The 25,774-nt window shown below is 35.8% G+C and overlaps 1 protein-coding gene across 6 annotated transcripts in view; it reads right to left on the bottom strand.

Moving 5' to 3' along the window:
* KRIT1 (KRIT1, ankyrin repeat containing) overlaps positions 1-25,774 on the bottom strand; it is a 39,433-nt gene that overhangs the window by 10,754 nt on the left and 2,905 nt on the right. For 2 of the 6 annotated variants that reach the window (XM_027540197.1, XM_027540198.1), the window contains exons 2-12: positions 23,132-23,257; positions 21,895-22,054; positions 17,929-18,021; positions 16,648-16,777; positions 15,770-16,013; positions 15,476-15,591; positions 15,113-15,256; positions 6,944-7,100; positions 6,121-6,228; positions 4,496-4,652; positions 3,116-3,267 (exon numbers count right to left, since the gene is read on the bottom strand). In XM_027540197.1, the coding sequence (XP_027395998.1) occupies positions 3,116-3,267; positions 4,496-4,652; positions 6,121-6,228; positions 6,944-7,100; positions 15,113-15,256; positions 15,476-15,591; positions 15,770-16,013; positions 16,648-16,777; positions 17,929-18,021; positions 21,895-22,054; positions 23,132-23,233 (1,563 nt within the window). In that variant the 5' untranslated portion in view covers positions 23,234-23,257. Of the gene's footprint in view, positions 1-3,115; positions 3,268-4,495; positions 4,653-6,120; positions 6,229-6,943; positions 7,101-15,112; positions 15,257-15,475; positions 15,592-15,769; positions 16,014-16,647; positions 16,778-17,928; positions 18,022-21,894; positions 22,055-23,131; positions 23,258-25,774 lie in introns of those variants that run through there. The other 4 variants (XM_027540200.1, XM_027540199.1, XM_027540201.1 and 1 more) reach the window with 3 other exon arrangements.

Here is a 25,774-nt window from a genome sequence, read left to right as displayed (position 1 = left end):
ACTGTTCTTGCCTGGAGAACCCCAGGGATGGTGGAGCCTGGTGGGCTGCCATCTATGGGGTCGCACAGAGTCGGACACGACTGAAGTGACTCAGCAGCAGCAGCAGTAGGTGTGGATTCTTTTTGTTTTGATTTGCATTTCCTTAATGCCTAATGATCTTGAACAACATCTCATGTGCTTGTTAGCCACTTATGTATCTTTACTGGAGAAATGTTAAGTCCTTTACCCAATTTAATTGAGTTGTCTTTTTGTTGCTAAGTTGTAGGAGTTCCTTTTATATTCTGAATAGTAAGCACTCAACATTCAGAAAACTAAGATCATGGCATCCAGTCCCATCACTTCATGGCAAGTAGATGGGGAAACAATGGAACCAGTGAGAGACTTTATTTTTGGGGGCTCCAAAATCAATGCAGTTGGTGATTGCAGCCATGAAATTAAAAGACACTTGTTCCTTGGAAGAAAAGCTATGACCAACCTAGATAGCATATTAAAGAGCAGAGATATTACTTTACCAACAAAGGTCCATCTAGCCAAAGCTATGGTTTTTCCAGTGGTCATGTATGCATCTGAGAGTTGGACTATAAGGAAAGCTGAGTGCCAAAGAATTGATGCTTTTGAAGTGTGGTGTTGGAGAAGACTCTGGAGAGTCCTTTGGACTGCAAGGAGATCCAACCAGTCCATCCTAAAGGAAATCAGTCCTGAATATTCATTGGAAAGACTGATGTTGAAGCTGAAACTCCAATACTTTGGCCATCTGATGCGAAGAGCTGACTCATTAGAAAAGACCCTGATGCTGGGAAAGACTGAAGGGGGGAGGAGAAGGGGATGACAAAGGATGAGATGGTTGGATATCATCACTGATACTATGGACATGAGTTTGAGTAAACTCCAGGAGTTAGTGATGACAGGGAAGCCTGGAGTGCTGCAGTCCATTGGGTTGCAGAGTTGGACATGACTGAGCGACTGAACTGAACTAAACTGAAACAGTTATCGTATATATGATTTTCAAGTATCTTCTTCTATTATCTAGCTGGTCTTTTCTATTTAATGATAATGTCCTTTGATTTACAAATGATTTTAATTTTGATGAAGTTCAATTTATCTATTTTTTCTTTTGTTACTCATGTTTTTGGTGTTATATCTAAAGCTCCATGGCCAAATCTAAGGTCATAAAGATTACACATATATTTTGTCCTAAGAATTTTATGGTTTTGGCTTTTATATTTAGGTTATTAAGACACTGAGTTAATTTTTGATGTGGTGTGAGATCAGAGTCCAATTTGATACTTTTGCGTGTGAATTTCCAGTTGCCCTGGTATCATCTGTTGAAGAAACTACTCTTTCTTCATTGAATTCACTTGGCATCCTTGTCAAAAAAGTAGTTGGTATGGTATATGGAGTTATTTGAGGACTCTCAACTCTATTCCATTCTCAATTCTATCTTTATACCAGTACCAAATTGCTTGGATTACTGTAGCTTTGTACTAAGAAATTGGGAAATGTGAACCCCTTCACTTTATTCTTGTAGTTTTCAATGTATAAGTTTTGCATCTCTTTTATTAAATTTATTCCTAGGTATTTTATCCTTATAGAAGTTATTCTAGAGGATTTCTTAATTTCCTTTTTTTTTGAGTGTCTGTGGCTGGTTATAGAAACAATTGATTTCACATGTTGAGCATGTGCCCTACAACTCTGCTGAATCCATTTATTAGCTCTAGCAGCTTTTGTGTAGATTCTTTGGAATTCCCCATATATAGGATCATGTCATTTTTGATAAACAGAGACAGTTTAACTTTTGCTTTTCAATTTGGATGTCCTTTTTTTTTTCTTTCTTTACTTTTTGGTGCTGCTGGGGAGAGTGTGACCAACTGCTTTCGTTAGAACTTCTTGTTCTGTGTTAAACAGCAGTGGTGAAAGCAGGCATCCTTGTCTTGTTCCTGATCTTAGGAGGAAAGTTTTCAGTCTTCTACCATTGAGTATGTTAACTGCAGGTTTTTTATAAATGCCATTTATAGGATTGAGGAAGCTCCCCTCCTAGTTTTCTGAGAGTTCTATCAAGAAAGGCTATTCAATTTTGTCAAATGTCTTTTTTACCTTAAGTTGGATAATATAAGACAGACAATATGAATGCTGCTGCTAAGTCGCTTCAGTCGTGTCCGACTCTGTGCGACCCCACAGACGGCAGCCCACCAAGACTCCGCTGTCCCTGGGATTCTCCAGGCAAGAACACTGGAGTGGGTTGCCATTTCCTTCTCCAATGCATGAAACTGAAAAGTGAAAGTGAAGTCGCTCAGTCGTGTCTGACTCTTCGAGACCCCATGGACTGCAGTCTACCAGGCTCCTCTGTCCATGGGATTTTCCAGGCAAGAGTACTGGAGTGGGGTGCCGTTGCCTTCTCCGAGACAATATGAACAGTCAGACATAAAACATTTACCAAGTTTGGGCAAGGTCACTGAAATTTTCACGTGTTGAAATGTGCTTAACCTTATGTGTTTAGTATTTCCTTGAATAAAAGAATGAGGAAATGCATTGTATACTTTTTCTTCACCAAATTTATGAGACCTCAGAACTTTTCTTTTCCCCAGTTTTCAAAGCTACTGCTGTATTTAGACTATCACCTAGTTTAAACTGTAATATATCCCTTAGGTTTTTTCCTTGTCTGGTCATCCTTCAGATGGCATTATTTCACTTCTAACATTTATAGTAATTCAAATCCAGACATACTTATTTAGGACAGACTATATGTATAGTTCTCTGTTGAATCTAAAATAGCTACATACTGACTACTAGGAATAACTTTTTAATGTCCCCTTTGTAAATATAATCTTCTGTATCTAGAATTTTTTTTTTTAGTTCTCTCTATTCTCTTTAGGATGGAGTCTCGATTTCTTTTGTATTCTAAGACAATGGAGGTGGAAATGGAAACACCAACCAGGGGCTTTGTAAGTAGACTGACTCAAACTCTACCATTTACAATAGGGATGTGAGGATTGAACAGAAAAACAGAAATGAACCCTCCTGAAAAGGAAGAGCACAATGTTTGCCTCTGGTGCGTAAAATAGGAACTCAGCAGATTCTGAACATCAATGACTATAAAAAAGATGTCTGAGCAAACCTTTTTCTCAACTTCCAAAGGAAGTCTCACATCTCTTCTTAGGAAAAGCTGTGGTGTTTCCCTTTGGGGATCCAAATTAGTCAATTCAGCAAGTATTTCTGGCCAGTCACGAACATGTTGCAATGGTTTATGATAAGGCTTGAGTTGAAGGCCTGAAAAACATCTTTCCCTTAATAAATGATAATGTAAAAATGAACTAATTACATCAACACATAGAAACTTTTCATTAAATTCTGTACCTAAGTATTGAACACACACAAATTAAAGGTCTAAATTTAAATCAATATTGATTTTAATCAATATTATACCCAATTTGAGGTTAACTGTTTTTTAAGAATGTAAGAATTATGAGAATAATTCTGGAAATGAATTAAAATTTATCAAATGAATTTAAGATCCTAAATTCCATGATAGCCTATTTAATTATGATACAATCAGTAAAAATTTGGTGTTTAAAAAAATAGTTAAATCACTAGAAAACAAATCACAACCACCTCGATGAAATCCCTTATGCATTTGCAATACTTTGTCTGAGAGACCAAATCTGTAGTGACATTAGGCTGAGTTTAAATAAAAAGAGTCGAACATGAGTGAACGACTGAACTGAACTGCGATAGAAAGATCTGATAGAAAACCAATATAAAGAAAAAGAATATCTGTATTCTGAGAGGAGCTGAGCACTGAAAATAAAGGCAAGTTGGATGCATTTAAACAGCATTCAAATGAAATTTAAACTGCATTTAAACAGCATTCAAATCAAATTTCATTGCCAAAGAAAAAATGTTTTGGTTTTTACCACTTCAAACATTGTATGGCATTCTCTGGTGACTCAGAAGTAAAGAATCCACTTGCCAATGCAGGAGACGTGGCTTTGATGGCCGATCCGGGATTATCCCAGATGCTGGGGAGAAACTAGGCCCGTGCGCCACAACCCCTGAGCCTGTGCTCTAGAGCCCACGCGGCACCACTACTGAGTCCACACGCCCTAGAGCCTGTGCTCCCCAACAACAGATGCCATTGTTCTACTGCTGTACTGCAATCAGAAGCCCTCACACCACAGCTAGAGAGTAGGCTCCACTTGCCACAACTAGAAAAAAGTCCACGCAGCCATGAAGAACAGCACAGCCAAAAATAAATAAGTACATAAAATTAGTAAAAAAAAAAAAAAAACCCAACATTGTATGAATAAAGAGGGGCCAGGAGCAAGCAGAGGCTTATCTGTTTCAGCAGTTTGAACATAAACAATTTATGTAAAAGAGAAGAATATTATATCATTTGAAAATTTAAAAGTCAATAATAATTGACGCTACCCTTCAGTTTACCAACTCACTCTTAGAAAGGAATAATGAGGTTTATACATCAAAATAACAAGTTTCTTACTGAGGTTTTCTGAACAGATCCAAATAGTGAAATATTGCTGTGTTTCTTGAGAGAGACGCATTCCTTCCATTATCTGCTGCACTGTGGTATTATTTCCATGCTTCAGTTCAACAGAACGGTACGATCCATCCATTCTGTATATACGAACTTTTTCATACTAGGACAAAGAATGATAATAAATTATGCAAGCTGGGTAGAAGTTATACATCCCAACCCCCCAAAATTTCAACTTCATCTGCTTTATTATAGATTTCTAATATGGAAAATATCAGAAAAACTACTTTAAGTGAGAATCTTCTGGCAATATTTTATTTTTTCTATTTTTGCCTTGCTGCACAGCTTGCAATCTTTGTGGCCCAATAAGGGATCAAACCTGTGCCTCCTGCACTGGAAGCTTAGAATCCTAACCACTTCTGGCAGTATTTTTAAAAAATTTACTTCCATTATTTATATTTTTAAACATGAAATTTCTTCTGAATATTCCATGGTCAAATAAGTTTGAGAAATGAAGGGAAATGGTTTAAAAAAAAATACTCAACTTCAAAAATCTTCTGAGAGGATACTTTAAAGCTATTAATGTACAATGTAAATACCAAATGGGGGATACAGACCTGGTTAACTAAATCTGGTGTTAGTTAACTACCTCATGAGTTTAGTGGGCTACAAATTACAATGTAGAAATGTGCACCAGCAATAATTTATCCCAAAAGCAATCTGTGATAAAGGACTTTGCAGATACAAGTTATGAACAATGGACCTTGAGCCAGTTTCTTTCTTCCAGTTCAGAAAATCACAGAGAGAAATGATATTATCAATTCATTTTTATTGTTATAGGAAGTAACTGATGCCTCTAAACAACTTCCAGGACAGTTCATTTTAGGTAAAAGTACCTAAATCCTTTTATCGTATACCTTCAGATTTAAAGATTATATGAGAAATAAAAATGTGTTTTTAACTATACAATTAGAAAGTAAATTGCAATGAAGTTAATATAAGGGTGCCTGTACTGCTTATTTTTTTCCTTGCTTTTGTCCTGTGCTCAGGGAATAATGTTTTGACAAAAACGTGTATGAATGTGTGAAATTTCCCTTTAAGACAGAGATCATGTACTTATTATTTATCACATCACTTTCAGCATTTCATGGTGGTAAATTTACAAAAATACTCAACAAGTACATATTATCTAGTTAATGGAAATGTCTGGAAAGGCTCAGACATATGGGTTATATCCTGTTGGTATAAAACTTTTATCCTTTTTAGTCCATGGGGTCGCAAAGAGCTGGACATGACTAAACGATGAACACTTTCACTTCATTTAGAAGGCCTAAGTAGAGAGAGATGCTTCAATGAATCACCATATAAAGTATAGAGATTACATTGGGAATTAGATTAATTTTAAGTGATTGAAAGATTTACTTATGCAAACTTTTATTTCGATATGCAAGAATAAATGCCCAAATGTTAGAGATGACAGCAAATTTAATATCTACGATGTCTAAACATGAGGCTTTATAAAAGTAAGCCATCCATACATTCATCCTTCCATTCTTACCACAAATCCTCAAATTTTATCAACTTTAATACGATGCTTGGCTCTAACTAATATTTATGAAGGTAATTCTTACTGGTTTGTTAATGGCTTCCTTCAACAATTTTGCAGCTTCTTCCCAATTATTTTGTTTGTTTTCTTCACAAATATTTAAAGGAGATCTTCCCTGTTGGTCTGTTATGTGCTAGGAATGTGAGGGAAAAATCAGAGGTTAAAGAAAAAAGGCATTACAAATATACAAGTAAGGGAAAATGTCAGTCAATCAAAATTTCATTAAAAAGACTACTGGCAAGTGTTAAGTAGGTATTAAGCATACTTATTGCATGCTATACTTCAAGTAAACATGAACAGCCGAAGATGAAAGATTCAAAGCACTAATCACTGTGGCTATTGTTTTTCAAAACTTCTGTTTATAGCAACAAAGGTCTTGTTAAAGCTATTATTTTTCCCTTACACATCTGATAGTACAAATTCCAAAATATCTTTTTCCTTCTTTAAGATATTTTTTAGAAAACACTTTATATAAGGGCTTCCCTGATAGCTCAGTTGGTAAAGAATCTCCCTGCAATACAGGAGACACTTTATATAAAATGACAGGAAGCTAAATTTTATGTACATTTGGACGATACATGGTGATGATGGTTGTAAAACAATGTAAATGTACTTAATGCCACTGATCTGTACAACTAAAAATGGCAAAAATGGTATATTTTATGTGAGGTGTATTCTATTACAATTTAAAAGCAAAGTGTATACATATTATTTATTCTATATAGCAAGTTAAATTTGTTTTCATTTCTCAGCTGACCTCCCAAGTGTACGACTAAACATTTTAGGTGTCATTACTAGTTATTTACTGTTTGGATGTTAAAAAAAACAACGCCTGGAAAATAACTTACTCTGTCAATTTCTGGATGGTTTAGGAGGATCTGTACAATTTCCGCATGTCCTCCTCCAGCAGCAAAATGAAGAGGAGAGCTAAGCTGCCCATTTAGAAGGTTTGGATTGCACTTTCCTTTCTCTAACAATATGCGAGTGGCTTCAACTTTTCCATACCTACAAAAAAATAAAACACCTACAAAAGTCATATGAAGTGTTTGAAAAATCCAAATTTCAGACATCTCAAAGAAATCTAAGACTTTTCTATGGCAGAGAACAAGGAATGAAGACATTTATGTAAATGTTTACAGTCCTTATGGATTTCTTATGAAGTACTCTGATTTAATTCAAATGTTTCTATTTCTGATCAACTGGGAGAAAATATAATCTCAAATACAAGATAGAGCAGAGGATACAGAATCACAATCGTACAAAATATACAAAAATTATAAATTAGGGAGATAAAATTTTTAGTCAAAAATACTTTCAGGAGCAGAAAGTAACTCATAAATTTAATAATGCTTTTTTTTAAATTTACAATAGGCCCAAGACCTAATTTACATGTAGCTGTTGAATGAGGCAATGTGAAAGACACAAAGATATGTTAAGATAAATGGTCTCTGCTCTGGTAAAGGCTTCTAATGTAATCAGAGGAAAACAAACATGTGAGATAAGTTACATCATGCTGTAACATTTAAATAACAGTTGAGAGTAACAATCAAAATATATATATTTGTCAAATAATAGTATACAATGATGCTTTAGAAAATGCTGGAAAAGGAAGATAAGATTTCAGTCTAAGAGAGTCCTGAAAAGTATTCTGATAGAAGAACAATTTAAAAGCTGAAGAGATGCTGAAGAGAAGTAAAATATTCTAGGTAGTGAGGAAAAAAAGTAAGCAAAGAGTACAAAGAATGTGCCAGACATAGTGAATTTACCATCTAGTTACAAAGACATATAAGGCTTCAATCTAACGCAATGGTGGAAGGGCAATTCATTTTTTTGGAAATAAATGGGTAAAAAGGGAAAGGAAATTGCTCTTAGATATGGTGCATCTGAGGGGCAAACAGCACATCTTTAGAACTAAACCAACTTACTGTCAACTTTCTTCCCTTTCACACATACCCTGAACCTGCCACTTGTATCCTACCCTTCTCATTCACGTGACTGTTTGCTTACATTCTTAGCTATTCTTGAGATGTCTTTTTTCCTCCTCCTGATTTTATTTCAGGTTAAGTTCTGTTATTTCTCTGAAACAGTTTACCAACTACCTCCTATATATATTCCCACTATAATTTACCATTTTACTTTTACTTTTTTAATCTCATTAACTACTTTCATCCTTTTATATATATATTTCTGTCAGCCTGGATGTTCCTTGAAAGTTATATCTTTGCATTCTCCATACTGCCTCAGGCATTAAGAAAATGGGTGACTAAACTGTTCAGCTGGCAACTGAAAACACAGACTTGATACTCAGAAGGAAGGCAAAGGCTTGAGGTACCAGATATACAAATTCATCCAACTGAGCCTGTTAAAGCTGCAAGAATGGATGAAACCTGAGAGAGAAATATGAACATCTTAGAACAATGAAATGCATCTTAAAAAACATACTCTCAGAATAGGAAAAGATACTGAGGGGGACAGTTCAACTCTGTGTATGATTAATAAGTTTTCAAGGTACTTCTTTATATAATTACTTAATATAATCTTCACAACAACTTATGAGGCAGGCAGAGATATTTCTAATGCACAGATGAAAAAAATGAAGCTTGTACCAGTTTAGTAATTTGCCCAAGGTCTCATGGTTAACCAGTTAAAATCCAATTTTCTGACTCTTAGTGTAACAGTTTCTATACTATTAATATAAAACATGCTTGGGTCACAGGATGAAGACCAGTATTTCAATAATAATAATGATAAGTATTATCTTGCATTTGTATTGACCTTCATTATAGCTCTATTATAGCTGCCCTTTCAACTGCCATTTGTTCTGCAAACAAAGGGGTGGTCAACAGCGTTAAATGCAGCAGAGCAGTGAAAGAGATTAAAAACTCAGAAAGGTTAAGAAGGTTCATGAAGACTGAAAAAGAGAAAGCAGTGAGTATGGTCCTGTAATCACTGAAGTCTGGGTGTGAAAGGAAGGAAAGAAACAGCACAGTGGCCAGAAGGGCAAGCAGGTTCAAATTAAGGTTCTTTTTCGAGTAGGGAGAGGATTCATGTATATTTGAAGACAAGAGAAAAGAAAGTACAGAAAAGCAGAAAGTGCAGAGAAGTGTCTGACTCTTTGCGACCCCATGGACTGTAGCCCGCCAGACTCCTCTGTCCATGGGTATTCTGCAGGCAAGAATACTGGAGTAGATTGCCATTCCCTTCTCCAGAAGATCTGCCCAACCCAGGGACTGAATCAGGTGTCCCCCAATGCAGGCAGATTCCTTACCTGTCTGAGCCACCAGGGAAGTTTCTAGGTTTAGAATAGGGGACTGAACTTGACAGGATGAATGAGATAAAGACAATACACAGCTCGTTGCACTGAAGGCCCAAATGAAATCAGATGGGATAATTTGTAGGGAGCCAAATCATCAGAGTTCTGAAACACTCTCTACCAATGATGTAAAGCCTGGAAGTACTATCAGAGAGAGAAGACACTGATTTGAGAGAGGTGAGAAAATATGAGATGTCAGTGAGACATTTACTGAGTGGCTGAGAGGTTACCCATATGGGGAGAAAGCCAAATTAAACAGTTTTGGAAATGGTGATTCTGGTAAAGAAAAGTTTTTAGGCACCTGTCAATCAATATAATTTTTAAAGCTTGGAGCAATCCTAGGGGTGATTTCATTAAGTGATCCTCAAAGACTGATCCAGGAAACCAGGAAGATCACTGAAAGCTTTTCAGCGTGTCCTCTAGGTAAAACATATTTCACAGTAATACTGAGATGTTATTCGCCCTTTTCACTATGATTTTCTCTTAAGTGTATAGCAGAGTTCTCTAGAAGCTCCTTGACATGAGAACTGAAACAAATTAAAGGCAAGATCAGATGTAAGAATCCAACTATTTTCTATAAGGTTGGACAGTAAAACAATGCAAGAATGTAAAACAATGCTGCTGCTGCTAAGTCGCGTCAGTCGTGTCCGACTCTGTGTGACCCCACAGACGGCAGCCCACCAGGCTCCTCGTCCCTGGAATTCTCCAGGCAAGAACACTGCTACTTTTCTTATTAACTTTTTTATTTTGGAAAATAAGATATATTTGGAAAACTCTGCTATTTATATTAATATGCTACTTTAAAATAAATTCTTTAGACGTTTTTCAGTTTTAACTTCTAATAAAGTATATAACACTAGGTATTACTTCACATAAACCAAAGCTCTTTGGGATCTTGTAATTTTGAAGAATAAAAGGAGTTTTAACACAAAAGTTTGAGAACCACTGATCTAATAAAATCCTTCAGTTTAAAGATGCTGCTGCTGCTAAGTCGCGTCAGTCGTGTCCGACTCTGTGCGACCCCACAGACGGCAGCCCACCAGGCTCCCCCGTCCCTGAGATCCTCCAGGCAAGAACACTGGAGTGGGTTGCCATTTCCTTCTCCAGTTTAAAGATGAGAAGACAGAATAAGAGGGATAAAACATCTTGTATAAGCTTATAAAGATAGACCCCATCCCAGTCTCTTGATGAGACAGCCCAGTATTCCTCTTCTAATCCTAGTATTAATTAGTAAGTAAGAGTACATTTCCAAGATAAAGTAATTTATGTTCTTTACTAAATAGTTTAATCAGTCTTCATTCAAGTTCACGCCAATCAAATGATCTATCTTATTAAAAGTATTGCAAGGTGACCTATATTACTACTATTACTGGTATATTAAACTTGGTTATTATTTCCAGCTGATGGAAATTTGATTTTATTGATGGATAAAACTCTTCCTCAGTGTATTGGAGTAATATCCAAATAAAAATACAACAGATGAATGAATTTTAGATTCAGACATCAAAATCTTTAAATTTTTATAATACTTTAATAATAGCCGTTTTTTTGAATGCTTATTACTGCCAGGTACCCTTCCAAGCATTTATTCACATTTTCTCCTCTAATCTTAAAAAAAGCACTAAAATTAAGCTCATCTTTTAGATAAAGAAATAGATCCTTAGAGACATTAACTAATTTGCTAAAGGCCATACTTTTAGGAACTAAAATATTCAGTAGGGACTAAAATGTAGGTACATTCCAAAGCACATTAAATACAATACCATACTTCTGTTTTTATGTAATACGTAGTTGAAAATATTACCACTCTCTTAATAGAGAAGGAAATGAGGCCCTGCCACAGAAAGGGCAACAATACAGGCAAATGTAATTTTGGGATTCCTAAGCTGAAATTCACTAGCTCTGTCTTTCTCAATTCGTGATGTTTGAACTATATTCTCTACTTCTTTTTGTTTAGCTCAAGGAAAAGCATGTGATTTCTTCTGGTACTGTTGCTGCTACCAGTATTTACCAGTAATCTGAAAAAACAATTATAACTTCAGTGAAAGAAGACTTAGGGTAACTCTTTTCAAATCTGAGTATAAAAATTCCCTATAATGGGAAAACAATTAAGGTTACATTAATAGAATAAAATATTTTTAAGGAAGCAGAAAAAAATTGAGCATATTTAATAAAGGATATTTTTAAAGAAATAGCATAATGTCAATAGAGAAAAGATATATATTAAAAGCAACTATATTTAGCTACTTAATCACAAATATTGAAATCAGAGAAATCAAAAGACTTTCAGTTGGAAATGATCTAATTATTGTATTTTACATATAGATAAATAAACTAGCACTCATCTCACACGCTAGTAAAGTAATGCTCAAAATTCTCCAAGCCAGGCTTCAGCAATATGTGAACCGTGAACTTCCTGATGTTCAAGCTGGTTTTAGAAAAGGCAGAGGAACCAGAGATCAAATTGCCAATATCTGCTGGATCATCGAAAAAGGAAGAGAGTTCCAGAAAAACATCTATCTCTGCTTTACTGACTATGCCAAAGCCTTTGACTGTGTGGATCACAATAAACTGTGGAAAATTCTGAAAGAGATGGGAATACCAGACCACCTGACCTGCCTCTTGAGAAACCTGTATGCAGGTCAGGAAGCAACAGTTAGAACTGGACATGGAACAACAGACTGGTTCCAAATAGGAAAAGGAGTACGTCAAGGCTGTATATTGTCACCCTGCTTATTTAATTTATATGCAGAGTACATCATGAGAAACGCTGGGCTGGAAGAAGCACAAGCTGGAATCAAGATTGCTGGGAGAAATATCAGTAACCTCAGATATGCAGATGACACCACCCTTATGGCAGAAAGTGAAGACCTAAAGAGCCTCTTGATGAAAGTGAAAGAGGAGAGTGAAAAAGTTGGCTTAAAGCTCAAGATTTAGAAAATGAAGATCATGGCATCTGGTCCCAACACTTCATTGGAAATAGATGGGGAAACAGTGGAAACAGTGTCAGACTATCTTTTTGGGCTCCAAAATCACTGCAGTTGGTGATTGCAGCCATGAAATTAAAAGATGTTTACTCCTTGGAAGGAAAGTTATGACCAACCTAGATAGCACATTCAAAAGCAGAGACATTACTTTGCCAACAAAGGTCCGTCTAGTCAAGGCTATGGTTTTTCCAGTGGTCATGTATGGATGTGAGAGTTGGACTGTGAAGAAAGCTGAGCACCGAAGAATTGATTTGAACTGTGGTGTTGGAGAAGACTCTTGAGAGTCCCTTGGACTGCAAGGAGATCCAACCAGTCCATTCTGAAGGAGATCAGCCCTGGGATTTCTTTGGAAGGACTGATGCTAAAGCTGAAACTCCAGTACTTTGGCCACCTCATGCAAAGAGTTGACTCATTGGAAAAGACCCTGATGCTGGGAGGGATTGGGGGCAGGAGGAGAAGGGGACGACAGAGGATGAGATGGCTGGATGGCATCACTGACTTGATGGACATGGGTTTGAGTGAACTCTGGGAGTTGGTGATGGATAGGGAGGCCTGGCATGCTGCGATTCATGGGGTCGCAAAGAGTCAGACACGACTGAGCGACTGAACTGAACTGACTGAAATAAACTAAGATGCAGAGAGGTGAAGTAAAGTTGCTTGCTCAATGCCCTGCAGCTAAAAAGCTGTGGACTTTTAACAGGCAATAAACAATGTAGGCACTTCTCAAACTAGTCAGAGAAGCTCATTTTAAACAGTAAGTCAAAAGCAACTTTCCCATAAAATATAAGGTAAAACTAGAGGAAAACATAGGCAGAACACTCTCTGACATAAATCACAGCAAGATCCTCTGTGACCTACCTCCCAGAGTAATGGAAATAAAAGCAAAAATAAACAAATGGGACCTAATAAACTTAAAAGCTTTTGCACAACAAAGGAAACTATAAGCAAGGTGAAAAGACAGCCTTCAGAATGGGAGAAAATAATAGCAAATGAAACAAGTGACAAAGAATTAATCTCAACAATATACAAGCAGCTCATGCAACTCAACACCAGAAAAATAAACAACCCAATCAAAAAACGGGCCAAAGAACTAAACAGACATTTCTCCAAAGAAGACATACAGATGGCTAACAAACACATGAAAAGATGCTCAACATCACTCATTATCAGAGAAATGCAAATCAAAACCACAATGAGGTACCATCTTACGCTGGTCAGAATGGCTGCTATCAAAAAGTCTACAAACAAATGCTAGAGAGGGTGTGGAAGAAAGGGAACCCTCTTACCCTGTTGGTGGGAATGCAAACTAGTACAGCCACTATGGAGAACAGTGTGGAGATTCCTTAAAAAACTGGAAATAGAACCACCATACGACCCAGCAGTCCCACTGCTGGCCATACACACCAAGGAAACAAGAATTGAAAGAGACATACGTACCCCAATGTTCATCACAGCACTGTTTACAATTAGCTAGGACATAGAAGCAACCTAGATGTCCACTGGCAGATGAATGGATAAGAAAGTTGTGGTACATGTACATAATGGAATATTACTCAGCCATTAAAAAGAATGCATTTGAGTCAGTTCTAATGAGGTGGATGAAACTGGAGCCTATTATACAGAGTGAAGTAAGTCAGAAAGAAAAACATCAATACCGTGTATTTATGCATATATGGAATTTAGAAAGATGATAATGACGACTCTATATGCGAGACAGCAAAAGAGACAGAGATATAAAGAACAGAGTTTTGGACTCTGTGGGAGAAGGCGAGGGTGGGATGATTGAGAGAATAGCACTGAAACATGTATATTACCATGTGTGAAACAAATGACCAATCCAAGTTGGATGCATGAAGCAGGGCACTCAAAGCCAGTGCACTGGGACAACCCAGAGGGATGGGGTGGAGAGGGAGGTGGGAGGGGGGTTCGGGATCGGGGACACATGTGTACCCGTGGCTGATTCATGTCGATGTATGGCAAGAACCAACACAATATTGTAATTAGCCTCCAATTTAAATAAATTAAAAAATATATAAAGGTAAATAACTTCATTACATCCTTTCTAGAGGACAGGCTATAGCAAATGGTTAACTACTGCTATGAACATAAATTTAATAACTCAGTCCAGGCTGAGGGGAAGAGTTATGATTATGTGAGAAGAGTGCAAGAGCAAGAACTCCATAGGCAACTAGTGGAGAGAGCTAACCTCACTCCTGAGAGCTAATCCTTCTCATCAAAAAAAAAAAAAAAAAAAAAAGCTTTAATTCTAATGAAAACTTTTGGATGTTTCCAGATACCATAGCTTTCCAAAGAACTAAAAGAATACTTTTCTAACATGATACAGGTCAAGTCATATGTAGCTAACACACGTAAATTTTATAATAAGGATAAGCAAACATAATACAACTCCAGTACAAAACAACAGACATTGTGGGTGACTAAGGGACCAACTGCTGTGCAGTGGCACTTGTTAGTCATTAGCTATCCTACTTCATGACCTAAGAAATGCCTGAGAACATTAATGATACTTTTCAAACGGGCCAGATGCTGTGGCACACGCATAGTAATCAAAGATTCCTACAGAGAAAGCGCAGAAGGCAAACACACAGGGTGGAGGAAAAAGTGGCTGGAATGAGAACAGCTTTGAAAAGAAACACTAACATTAATAACTAAAGATTCATTCTTTCTAACAAGAAATGAATAAGTAATCTATTTACCAGCATGCATAATGAATGGGTGCCCAGTGGTCACTATCTAATTGGTTGACTGAAAATCTTTCATTGAGAAGTCGGTTTAGTAATTCCGAATCTCCTTCACAGGCACTTCGATGGAGAGGAAAATCGTCTACCCACTGTCGTTCCCTAATCATGAAAAACAAACAAGAACAACAGTGTTGAAATTCAAATTGTTCTGAAACAAATATGACACATGTATGAAAGCTACACATCACTGAACAGCTGTAAACTGAATCATTTACGCAGTGATTACATTGCATACTATTGCATATATCATTTACAATAATTGTTCAATATTAGCATATAGGCTTTTAAAGGCACAGTGAAGTGAAACCAGAGTCGTACTTGTCTTCGGTGACACTGCTCCTGCTCCTCTGCCATTGCTCCTGTTTGGGAATTTGGATTTTCGAGTAGTCTGGAGCTCCTAGACCAAAGTATGGATTTATTACCACTTTATCTACCTAGAAAGGGGAAACAGAACAAAAGCTGTTTAAGAGCTTTATGACCCAAGTATAAAAGCAGAGCTAAGTGAGGATGTCATCTCAGTGTTTACAATTACTAATATATGCATTTGTCTCAGGAAAAATAAATTATATTTTGAAATGAAATATCTTTTGAAATAAGAGCCAAAATTCTTACCCGGTTTGTATACTGAAGATCTGATCCAAACAAAGGGTTGTAAATACAGGTATCTGCTTTCTCTAGGGCTAACATTTTACTCTTTATTTCTAGTGCACTGTAGCCCATGTGTAGTGAGTTTTCTGCCTGACCTGATTCAGTAGCATATGCAGGGTTTATAACATTAGTTTTTATCCGCTCAAGAGGAGAAGGTCGGAATAAGGCTGGAATAAAGTGAGACTGTGTGTGACGTTCATCTAGCCACCTGGCAAAATAGAAAGAAGAGGCAGAAGAAGTATTTGTACTAAAGTGAAGATGAAAAAAGTAAACTACTGTCTAACTCTTTCTAATACTACATTCAGATTTTTATAATTTTAATTAGTGTTAGTTAAGTATTTCACTTACTGTAAATAAAAGTTTTATTACTGGATACAGCAAACTATTCTTTTTAAATGCATATAACAAAAAAATGTATATAACACTAAATAATTAAAACCATTTCAAAAACATGAAGCACTTTAAAATTTAAGTCATTGATATGTAGGTGACATGAGACCTGCTGTTACAGGACAAAGGCTTGACAGGTTAAATGACTTGTTCACTAATAGGGGTAAATCAATAATAAACCTTGTTTTATAACAAAGGAATCTTAATTCTTAAGCCAGGGCAATCTTTGTCACTTTCAAAGAATAAAATTAACATGTTGCAAATAAATCAGGACAATCTTATCTTTGGGGTTTAAAATTTTTATATTATACTTCAAAAACTTACCATTTCATAATAAATATATTATAAATTTTATTATTTTCATCCATAAAGTATTTCTATCTGAAAAAGCTAATTTCTATTATGAATATGTATTTGATTTATTAAAAAATATTTTTAATGGCAGTTCTTACTTATCCAAGGCTATTAACATTCTTGCTGTAAGTGTAGCAAAGTGAGTGCTGGATTCACTACAGACTCGCATAATATCTTGTAAGCAGTAAAAAATTGGGCATCCTGGAGTATAAGTATATTTAGTATTATCTGAAAAAGAAAAATGAAGATTTATGCCATCATATAAAAGGCTTACAACTGCGTGTTTTTTATTTAAACGTATACAGTATGTTTAAAAAAACTGATAAGTATAAGTTGTTCTAGACTTGTAATTAGAAGACTTGGATTCAAGGGCTGGCCAGCTCTGTGACCTTGTCCAATTGGGTGAATGCAGAATTTAGAATCTTGTAGGACTACAGAAATTGTTTCCCCTTTCTCTTGCTCAACAATGTTGTAAAATTCTGATTAACAATAAGATTTCCAATATCATGTAAAATGCTGAACTATTTAACCTAAGTATGGCTGGGAAAAAGAAATCTGGACTGGCAGAGCTGGCTGATAAAACATATGTTGAGTACTGTGCAGCAGCAGTCTGATGAGATGCCCACATTGGGCCATTAATATATCATCAGGATGATTACTACCTTACATGAGGCCAGTACTCTACAGGTTCCAAAGTGACTTTTACATCGAATACCTCACTGGATTCTTCCAGCACAATGAATCAAGCAGGAGCAGATACCTATCTTATAGATAAAGAGGTGAGGCTTAAAGAAGTGGTTTGCCCATAACAAAAACTTAGTAGACTGCAGGTCTGACTGAAGCTCAATATTTTTTCTATTATTCCAGGATAATAGGATAAATTCCTTGTCAAAGCTCAAATTAAATTTTCACATTAGATCTAAGTTCTTTAAATATTACCATTATTGTTGGGTGGAGTATTTTAAAACTATTACTGACACTTTCTTATCCCCAATACAAGATAGGTTCTGATGATAATCTGTTAATTTCCCAAAATACGTACATTTTTATTTCTATTCTATTTATATAGCACAGTCTGAAAAATACCTCATTATAACCTGAAAACTTTTTGTTTTTATTATAGGTTCCTTCCTCACTTCGTTATTCTACTTTTAAAAACAGAAACAAAAACTTTACGATTAGTCCAGAAGCCTGAATATTACTTGGGAATCAAATATCGTTAAATAACAAATTTCTCTATCTTCCGTTATATTAAAAATATGATTTTTACAACAGTATTGCAATAGTAACTATGACTCCAAATTCCTAAGTTCCTCCATAGACTTTAGCTTAGCACCTAAGGTACACCAAGATTCACAAGACGAAACTCAAGGCTTTACCTTTAACAACTGATGGAACAATGAATAATGCCGCTTCTCTGCCCACCTTCTCCCCATCCAGAGGAAATGTCTTCATCAGGACCACTCGTTTTCCTAATCATTTTAAGTCAGTAAAGATAAACATAACGGGCCTTTTAAAATCTTATAAATTACCTTGAGAATTAGGAAAAATATTTTAAAGGCAGTATAAGAGGAACTGAAATATAAAAAGTCAATTTTATTATATGCACTAATAAAAACTGGTAATTCTGATAATAATGTACATCATTCTGTAGGCAATTAACCAACAGATCCCTGGTTCTGACTCACTAGGAGAGAAGCTCTCCATGCACAGCAAGGAAATCCGCCCCACTAAGGGCTGGCAGAGCAGCCGAATAGCAGAGCATCCTGCAAGGTGAAGAGGCATGCACATCTTCAGTTGGGACGTAGATGGTGAGAATTTCACTAGAGTCTGAGCTGGCCAAGAAGGGTAGTATATATGAATTACAGAGTTTTAAAGTTTAGTAACCCTTCATTTAATATTCAACCTCCATCCTCAATTTCAGGCTTTATTAAAATCTGATTGGGCTATAAATTATTGTTCTGAATTTTACCCATCATTCTTAGTCTCTTGTTCCTGATTTGCAGCAAAGGGGCAATAAATAAAAACAAAAAGTTTTTCATTCTGAAACCTTTCATTTTCTGGCTATCTTTGTCATGATTTTTATCAACCCTTCCAACTTCCCCACTCCCAGAAACAGAACTTTGTTCTCAACCCAGGTAGGAATGCCTGGCTGGATGCCATCTGTGGACAAGGAGATACTACAAGTGTTCAAACAGCTTCATTCATTCACAAAATGCTAGAATGAATATTTGTGATTATTATGGCCGATTATTATTAGAGCCCCCAAACAATTTTCTACAAAACTGACACTGGTACAAAATGTAAGTGTTAAATAAAGAAAAACATTCTAATAAATTTCAGAGGTAATATTACTTTTGTCTGGTTTGAGGTCCTGTCCCACTTAATCTTTCCTGCCTTGTAGCTTCCCTAAACCTAGTTCTGATCGAAACTGACTACTTTGCCAATTTTATATGCAACTATGAGATCTATTTCAGGCGGGGGGTGGGGTGTGGTGGGGGGGGGTTAGGGGAGGAGAAAAGCACTGACTACAAGTTGGGAAATACAGTTCTAGTCCTAAGTCCTCCACAAATGGGAATATGATTTTTCTAGGTGCCTATGTCTGCATTCGGAGAAGGCAATGGCACCCCACTCCAGTACTCTTGCCTAGAAAATCCCATGGATGGAGGAGCCTGGTGGGCTGCAGTCCATGGGGTTGCGAAGAGTCAGACACGACTGAAGTGACTGGGCAGCATGTCTGCATTTCCATTTTACAGATGTGAAAATGACCGTATACCAACTCACAGGATCAATTTAAGAATTTCATGGATAAGTAATTGTGGTAGTGCTTTGTAAACTATGTATAGCATTGCACAAAAAGGCAAAACTACTGCAGTTATAAAGTCATTTGTAATTTTCATGTGATGCTTATGTAAGAAATCATATTCTCTATAAAAATATTTCACACTTTTGGAAAAACAATTGAATAGGATAGTCAGGTATGATATGGTTCATTATTTTAACTGTTTAGTTAAGTAAAAACTTTATTTTCATTTCTCTTGTTAAAAGATGCCTGAAAATTTATTAGCACATTCTACTAAGTATACAAGACATAATTGTGCTAGACATATTTCAGGGTGCCTATCCACTCATAACTTCTAAGAAAAACTACCAGTCCTCTGTGCCAGGGGACATTTTTGTTCACACTGATATCACGTATATCCCCTTTCTTGGCGAATGAACCAAGTGTTAGAGTTTGGCTAATTCACAGCAAATTATGACTTTTCTATCTTAGCTCAAATACGTGATTTGGGCTCAGACTTTGTCTCAGTAATTTGATCTCAGAATAGGTACTGATAACTAAAACAATTAAGTAATAGTAATACAAATTACTAAGAGAAGTCTAAGACAGGTAGAAAAAGCTGACAAATTTGTGGCATCCAAAGGAGCCTTTCATATGCCTGATCACCCACAGGGACAGTCCTCCTTTTTCAGCTAAGATCAGTTTCTAGATCACTTTATTTAAAAAGTCAATCTGATAATCAGGGAAAGAGGAATTCTCTTTGTGGGACTCAGAATGTATATCAAAGATCTGTACATTTATGCAGGAACTTCTTATAATCTCCAGTTACAATGGTCAGAACTGCAAAAACTCTTCAGGCCCTATTGAGGAGGTTACCTGTTGGGGAGGTAAAATATGGTAAATGGTACCTTCAGAAGTTATCAAACAGGCTTAGTTCAGCTTATCTCTAGAGAACAAGTATCCCAAATAACCAATAGATCAAATGACACGATTCAGCCTTATCTTTACAACAATAATAGTCTCTTTACTGAAAAGAGATGAACAGGAAAAAAAAAAAAAAACACTGAATAAGCTGTAAAAAAACCCAAAAATTTAGGCACAGAGAGGTGCGTTTTACTTCACTACCAACAAGTGCTCTCAACAGTTGTCTGACTGAAATTAGCTTTACCTTTTTAATTATAATGCCTGAATTCTGGACAGATATATAATTTCTAGAACTTCTAACTGCTATCTGCTTCTTTTGAGGCACAGCCTGATAAAATTGATCATTGATATTTAATCAGTTTCATAAGCTATAGATTATCTTGTAAATGGAGCCTCTACCTTTTAGAGTGAATATTTCTACAGTTCACAGTTTGGCTTGTTGAAAATGATTTTCTTCTTGTGACCAAATGGGAAGAAAACCTCTGCTACCTGGTAATTTATATGACTTGCTCTAATACACAGAATCTTAACTGCTACTTAGTTATGGAGAGAGGTTTATAGTTTTCTGTGTCCTGGAGTAAAGAAATAAAAATAGTAGTTCAAAGATACTTATCTAGGGAAATTATACTTCTAACAAAAAAACTTGTGCTTTCTTTTTAGTTTTCAAGCCACTTTGGCTTCCTCTCTTTCTTGAACAAATCATTAACACAATTGAAATATTTTTCTAGAACTGCCATATGATCTAGCAATCCCACTCCTGGGCATATATCTGGAGAAAGCCATAATTCAAAAAGATATATGCTTCCTAATGTTCAATGCAGCACCATTTACAATAGCCAAGACATGGAAGCAACGTAAAAATCCAGCAGCAGAGCAATGAGCAAAGATGTGGTACGTACATACAATGGAATATTACTCAGCCATAAAAAGCAACGTAATTGTGCCATATGCAGAGATATGGATGGACCTAGAGATGGTCACACAGAGTGAAGTCAGTCAGAGAGAGAAAAATATTATATATTAAGGCGTACATGTAAAATCTAGAAAAATGTCATAGATGAACTTCTTTGCAAAGCAGAAATAGAGACAGAGAGATAGAGAACAAACGTATGGATACAAAGGGAAGAAGGGGAGGGTGGGACGGATTGAGACACTGGGACTGACGTACATATACACTGCTATGTATAAAATAGCTAACTAATGAGAACCGACTGTACAGCACAGGGAACTCTACTCAGTGCTCTGAAGCAACCTAAATGTGAAGGAAATCAAAAAAGGGGATTTATGTGTATATATAGCTAATTTACTTTGCTGTACAGCAGAAACTCACACAACATTGTAAAGCAACTATACTCCAATTAAAAAAAAAGAAACTGCAAAAATATTTTTCAATTTTTTTTTTACTTAAAATTATTAAAATATTTAAAAAATATTTTTTAACTTAAAAAGCATTATAGTCAAGGAACTTCTTGAAGGGAGTTTGGTTCCACCTTAAAAAAAACCCCCAGAAATAATATGAGTCTTTTTCAAGTTTTTCAATGAAAAGGAACATAAAAAGAAACTGACTTTAATATATTTTTTAAATGTCTTCCTTCACAAGCAATTAAAACCAACTGTGTTAAAGAGAAAAATTTCTTACCTCTGATACCCTGGTTTGCAGGAGAAATTGGTTTGGTGGTTTCTACTACATAATCCAATATGCCTTGTGTTATTTCACTGTTACCTTGCAGTTTAGTTTCCAACAAAACCTTCTTTCTCTTTTTTTTCTGTCCTTCAATGGGAACTTCATGCAACAAAATCTTGGATGAGAAAAACAACATTAAGAGAATGTTTAAAATAAAATGTACTTGCCCTAAAATATAGCCAGAAATCTTTCTTAACCTTAAGCCTAGCTGCATATTAGAATAACATGTACCCTTTTAGAACAGGATCAATGTATAGCTTCATCTCAGACCTAGTAAATTGGAATGTCAGGGGAGTAAGGTTGTGGTACTGAAGTTTTAAACTTCCCCAGGTGATTTAAAGTGTAGCCAGGACTGAGAACTAGTAAGCCACAGCACTGCTGAATGGCAGCCTCCTCAGAATCCTTGCAATATCCTTTAATAGGTTTCAGATAACTAACCTTGAAAAGGCAATTAAAGCAGAATACCCAGAGATGCAGGTTCAGTCCCTTGGTCAGGAAGATCCCCTGGAGAAGAGAATGGCAAACCCATCCGATATTTTTTCCTGGGATATTCCATGGACAGAGAAGCCTGGTGGTCTACAGCCCATGGGGTCGCCAGCCCATGGGGGTCACAAAGAGTTGGACAGGACTGAGCGGATTAGACTAGAAGTATTTTATGATGCTTGAATCTGCTGCATAGTAAAGATAAAAATCTGCTTTGGGCTTTTCTTTTTTTGTGCCTCAGTCATGTTTACTAATACTAATAATGTATTCAAGATTTCAGAGAAGTAATTTAATTGCCTAAAACAATTAAAGGTAAAGATATTTTTAAATGAACTGTTAAAAATAGAGTTTTGAAAAATAACCATAATAAAATTTAGACTGGAATTTTGCAATTTTTTTTGCAAGCCATTCCAGAAACTCTAGTAAAAACCAAACTCTCATAAATTATATATGCAAAACTCAAATAAGTAACTTTCACTATCTAAGAATTTATCCATATCAATGAATAGAAAAAAATGGTCAAAATACATGCAGCAGAAAAAAAAAAGACATGGTGATGCAAAGAGCTCTATAATCGTAAATTCTAGCTTGTCAATATCTACGTTATCAATAATTTACAGGCTATGGTAAGACTTTAAATGTGAATGAAAATGATAATGGAGAATGACATTCAGTGGTAGAAAATCAAATGTTAGTCAGCTGTGCTCACTTCATATGACTTAGCTCTGTATTCCCGAGAATTGAGACTGGCAGCATTCTTCGGCCGAATAACAGCAACGTATGCATCCTCTATGTTTTCTGGATTTCCCATTGCTTTATAAAAACAAAGAAATCCCTTGAAAGATTAAAGGAGACATAATCATGATGAGAACAACTAATAAAATGTTGGTTTTTCCATCTTAGAATATATGTACTGTATAAAAAGCAAGTCAGAGATGACTGATCACATCTCACCACTAGTAAACCTCTAGGAATAATTTCAGATACCTTGTAGTCTTTGTTTCCTTTTCTATTAAAGGTAGATTTTTTTTTTTTTTAATGGGGATATATACTTTCATAGGTCTTAACAGATTCTTAGTTAAGAATCTGCCTTTTGGACCTGTAAAAAAGGTGATATAATTATGAAATGTCTTATAAATAACTAAGTAAAAATGCCTTGAAATAATGATTCAGAATAGTATTCATAAATTCCAAAAGTGAATGTCATATTGTTAAGTTTGGAAGCTAGAAATAGGTAGCTGCCATTGACATTCTTTCCAGAATCTTTAAAAAGAATTTTGATATTTGGATGAACTAAAGGATAGTTTATGACCAACCTAGATAGCATATTGAAAAGCAGTGGCATTACTTTGCCAACAAAGGTCCGTCTAGTCAAGGCTATGGTTTTTCCAGTGGTCATGTATGGGTGTGAGAGTTGGACTGTGAAGAAAGCTGAGCACTGAAGAATTGATGCTTTTGAACTGTGGTGCTGGAGAAGACTCTTGAGAGTCCCATGGACTGCAAGGAGATCCAATCAGTCCATCCTAAAGGAGATCACTCCTGGGTGTTCATTGGAAGGACTGAAGCTGAAGCTCCAATACTTTGGCCACCTCACTCGAAGAGTTGCCTCTTTGGAAAAGACCCTGGTGCTGGGAGGGATTAGGGGCAGGAAGAGAAGGGGACGACAGAGGATGAGATGGCTGGATGGCATAACCGACTAGATGGACATGGGTTTGGGTGGACTTCGGGAGTTGGTGATGGACAAAGAGGCCTAGTGTGCTGCGATCATGGGGTTGCAAAGAGTTGGACAAGACTGAGCGACTGAACTGAACTGAACTGAAAGGATAGTTTAATATTCATTGGAGATGCCTATCACAGACACAAAAACATTAAATCAGTTGATAAAAGCTTTCTGATATCGACTTAAAAATGTTCTTCACTTCCATTATCAATTCTGTGGATAATTAAAAAGTTTGCTTCCAAATACATATATGTATATGTATATATATACACACATACATATACACATGTACACTTTTTCCCCCAGACTAATTTTAAGTCTCCACTGGGCAATTTCCAACAAGTAATTGAAGCTCAACCACTTTCTTGGTTGTTTCATAGTCCCATCTCCTCATAAAGTGCTCTTATAAATTTTTCTTTTCATGGCTGGACTAATTTTTCTTTTTCATGGGTTTCCCTGGTGGCTCAGATGGTAAAGAATCCACTTGCAATGCAGGAAACCTGGGTTTGATCTCTGAGTTGGGAAGATCCCATGGAGGAGGGCATGGCAATCCACTCTAGTATTCTTGCCTGGAGAATACCCATAGTGAGCAATAGTTCATGGGGATGCAAAGAGTCAGACACGACTGAGCGACTAAACATCTCTTTGCACTGAATATATTTTATTTTTTTTTTAAATTTACCTCTCATTTATATGCCAGTAAGTTTTGAGAAGAACATCAAGCAAGGAATTGCTTTCCTGGCCATGGTAAGATGAACCTTCTTCAGTTTTTTTAAAAGTCCATTAGGCATTAAAATGATCTGTTTATATTTAATAATTTCCTTATTGCTCCAACTCTCAGAAAAAAAGAGCTCACTTTCAAGAAAGGTTTTGAATGTCATCTGAGAGGAGATAGAGGACTTTATTGTTTTCTCAACTGCAAAATAAAGTCCTTTTGAAATCTTTAATTCACTTCTTTACATAATAACAAAAAATCTTTAATTTACTCCCTTCCACCACCTTAAAACTAGAAAATTTCCCTAAAAAGAATGCTTTTAAAATTCAGTAACCTTTGACATTTTAAGTAAACACTAGCTAAAATTTTTAAAAAACTATTATTGTACAAAAATTTTAAATTATTTTAATCTTAAATTATTTAAGCAATAAAACTTTAAATTATAAGATTTATTTATAAATTATAAAAATTTTTAGGTTATAAAAATTTTCACTAATTTAGATCCAGACAAACTATAGATAACAGAGAAACTACGATAAAACATTAGGTTTGAGACATTTCATTTTGTGAGAAGTTTTGAAGACATGCATTCTCACTCTATACCTTGTGGGATTTTTTTCAGTTCACTTTTTTCATAAGACCATCTTAAAACCCACCTCATGCAATAGAACTTCCTATTAGTGAAAAAAATGAGACTTTTTTCTTCTCAGAATTCCAATTTAGCACTTACTTTTCACCTCAGATTAACAATGACTTCAGGATATAAAACCTAATAAGTTTTGAAATGTATGCCTGCCTCTTTGAATACTGACAGTCCCCCAAAAAAAGACACTGTATTATGAATACACTGTATATCATATATGGCACAATTACAGAAACCCTTTTTCTATTAAGCATCTAAAATGAGAAATCAAGTA

This window comes from Bos indicus x Bos taurus, chromosome 4, assembly GCF_003369695.1.
Source record: "Bos indicus x Bos taurus breed Angus x Brahman F1 hybrid chromosome 4, Bos_hybrid_MaternalHap_v2.0, whole genome shotgun sequence".
Lineage (NCBI taxonomy): Eukaryota > Metazoa > Chordata > Mammalia > Artiodactyla > Bovidae > Bos > Bos indicus x Bos taurus.
Note: the sequence above shows the minus strand (reverse complement) of the source record. Positions and strands in the feature narration are given on the sequence as shown.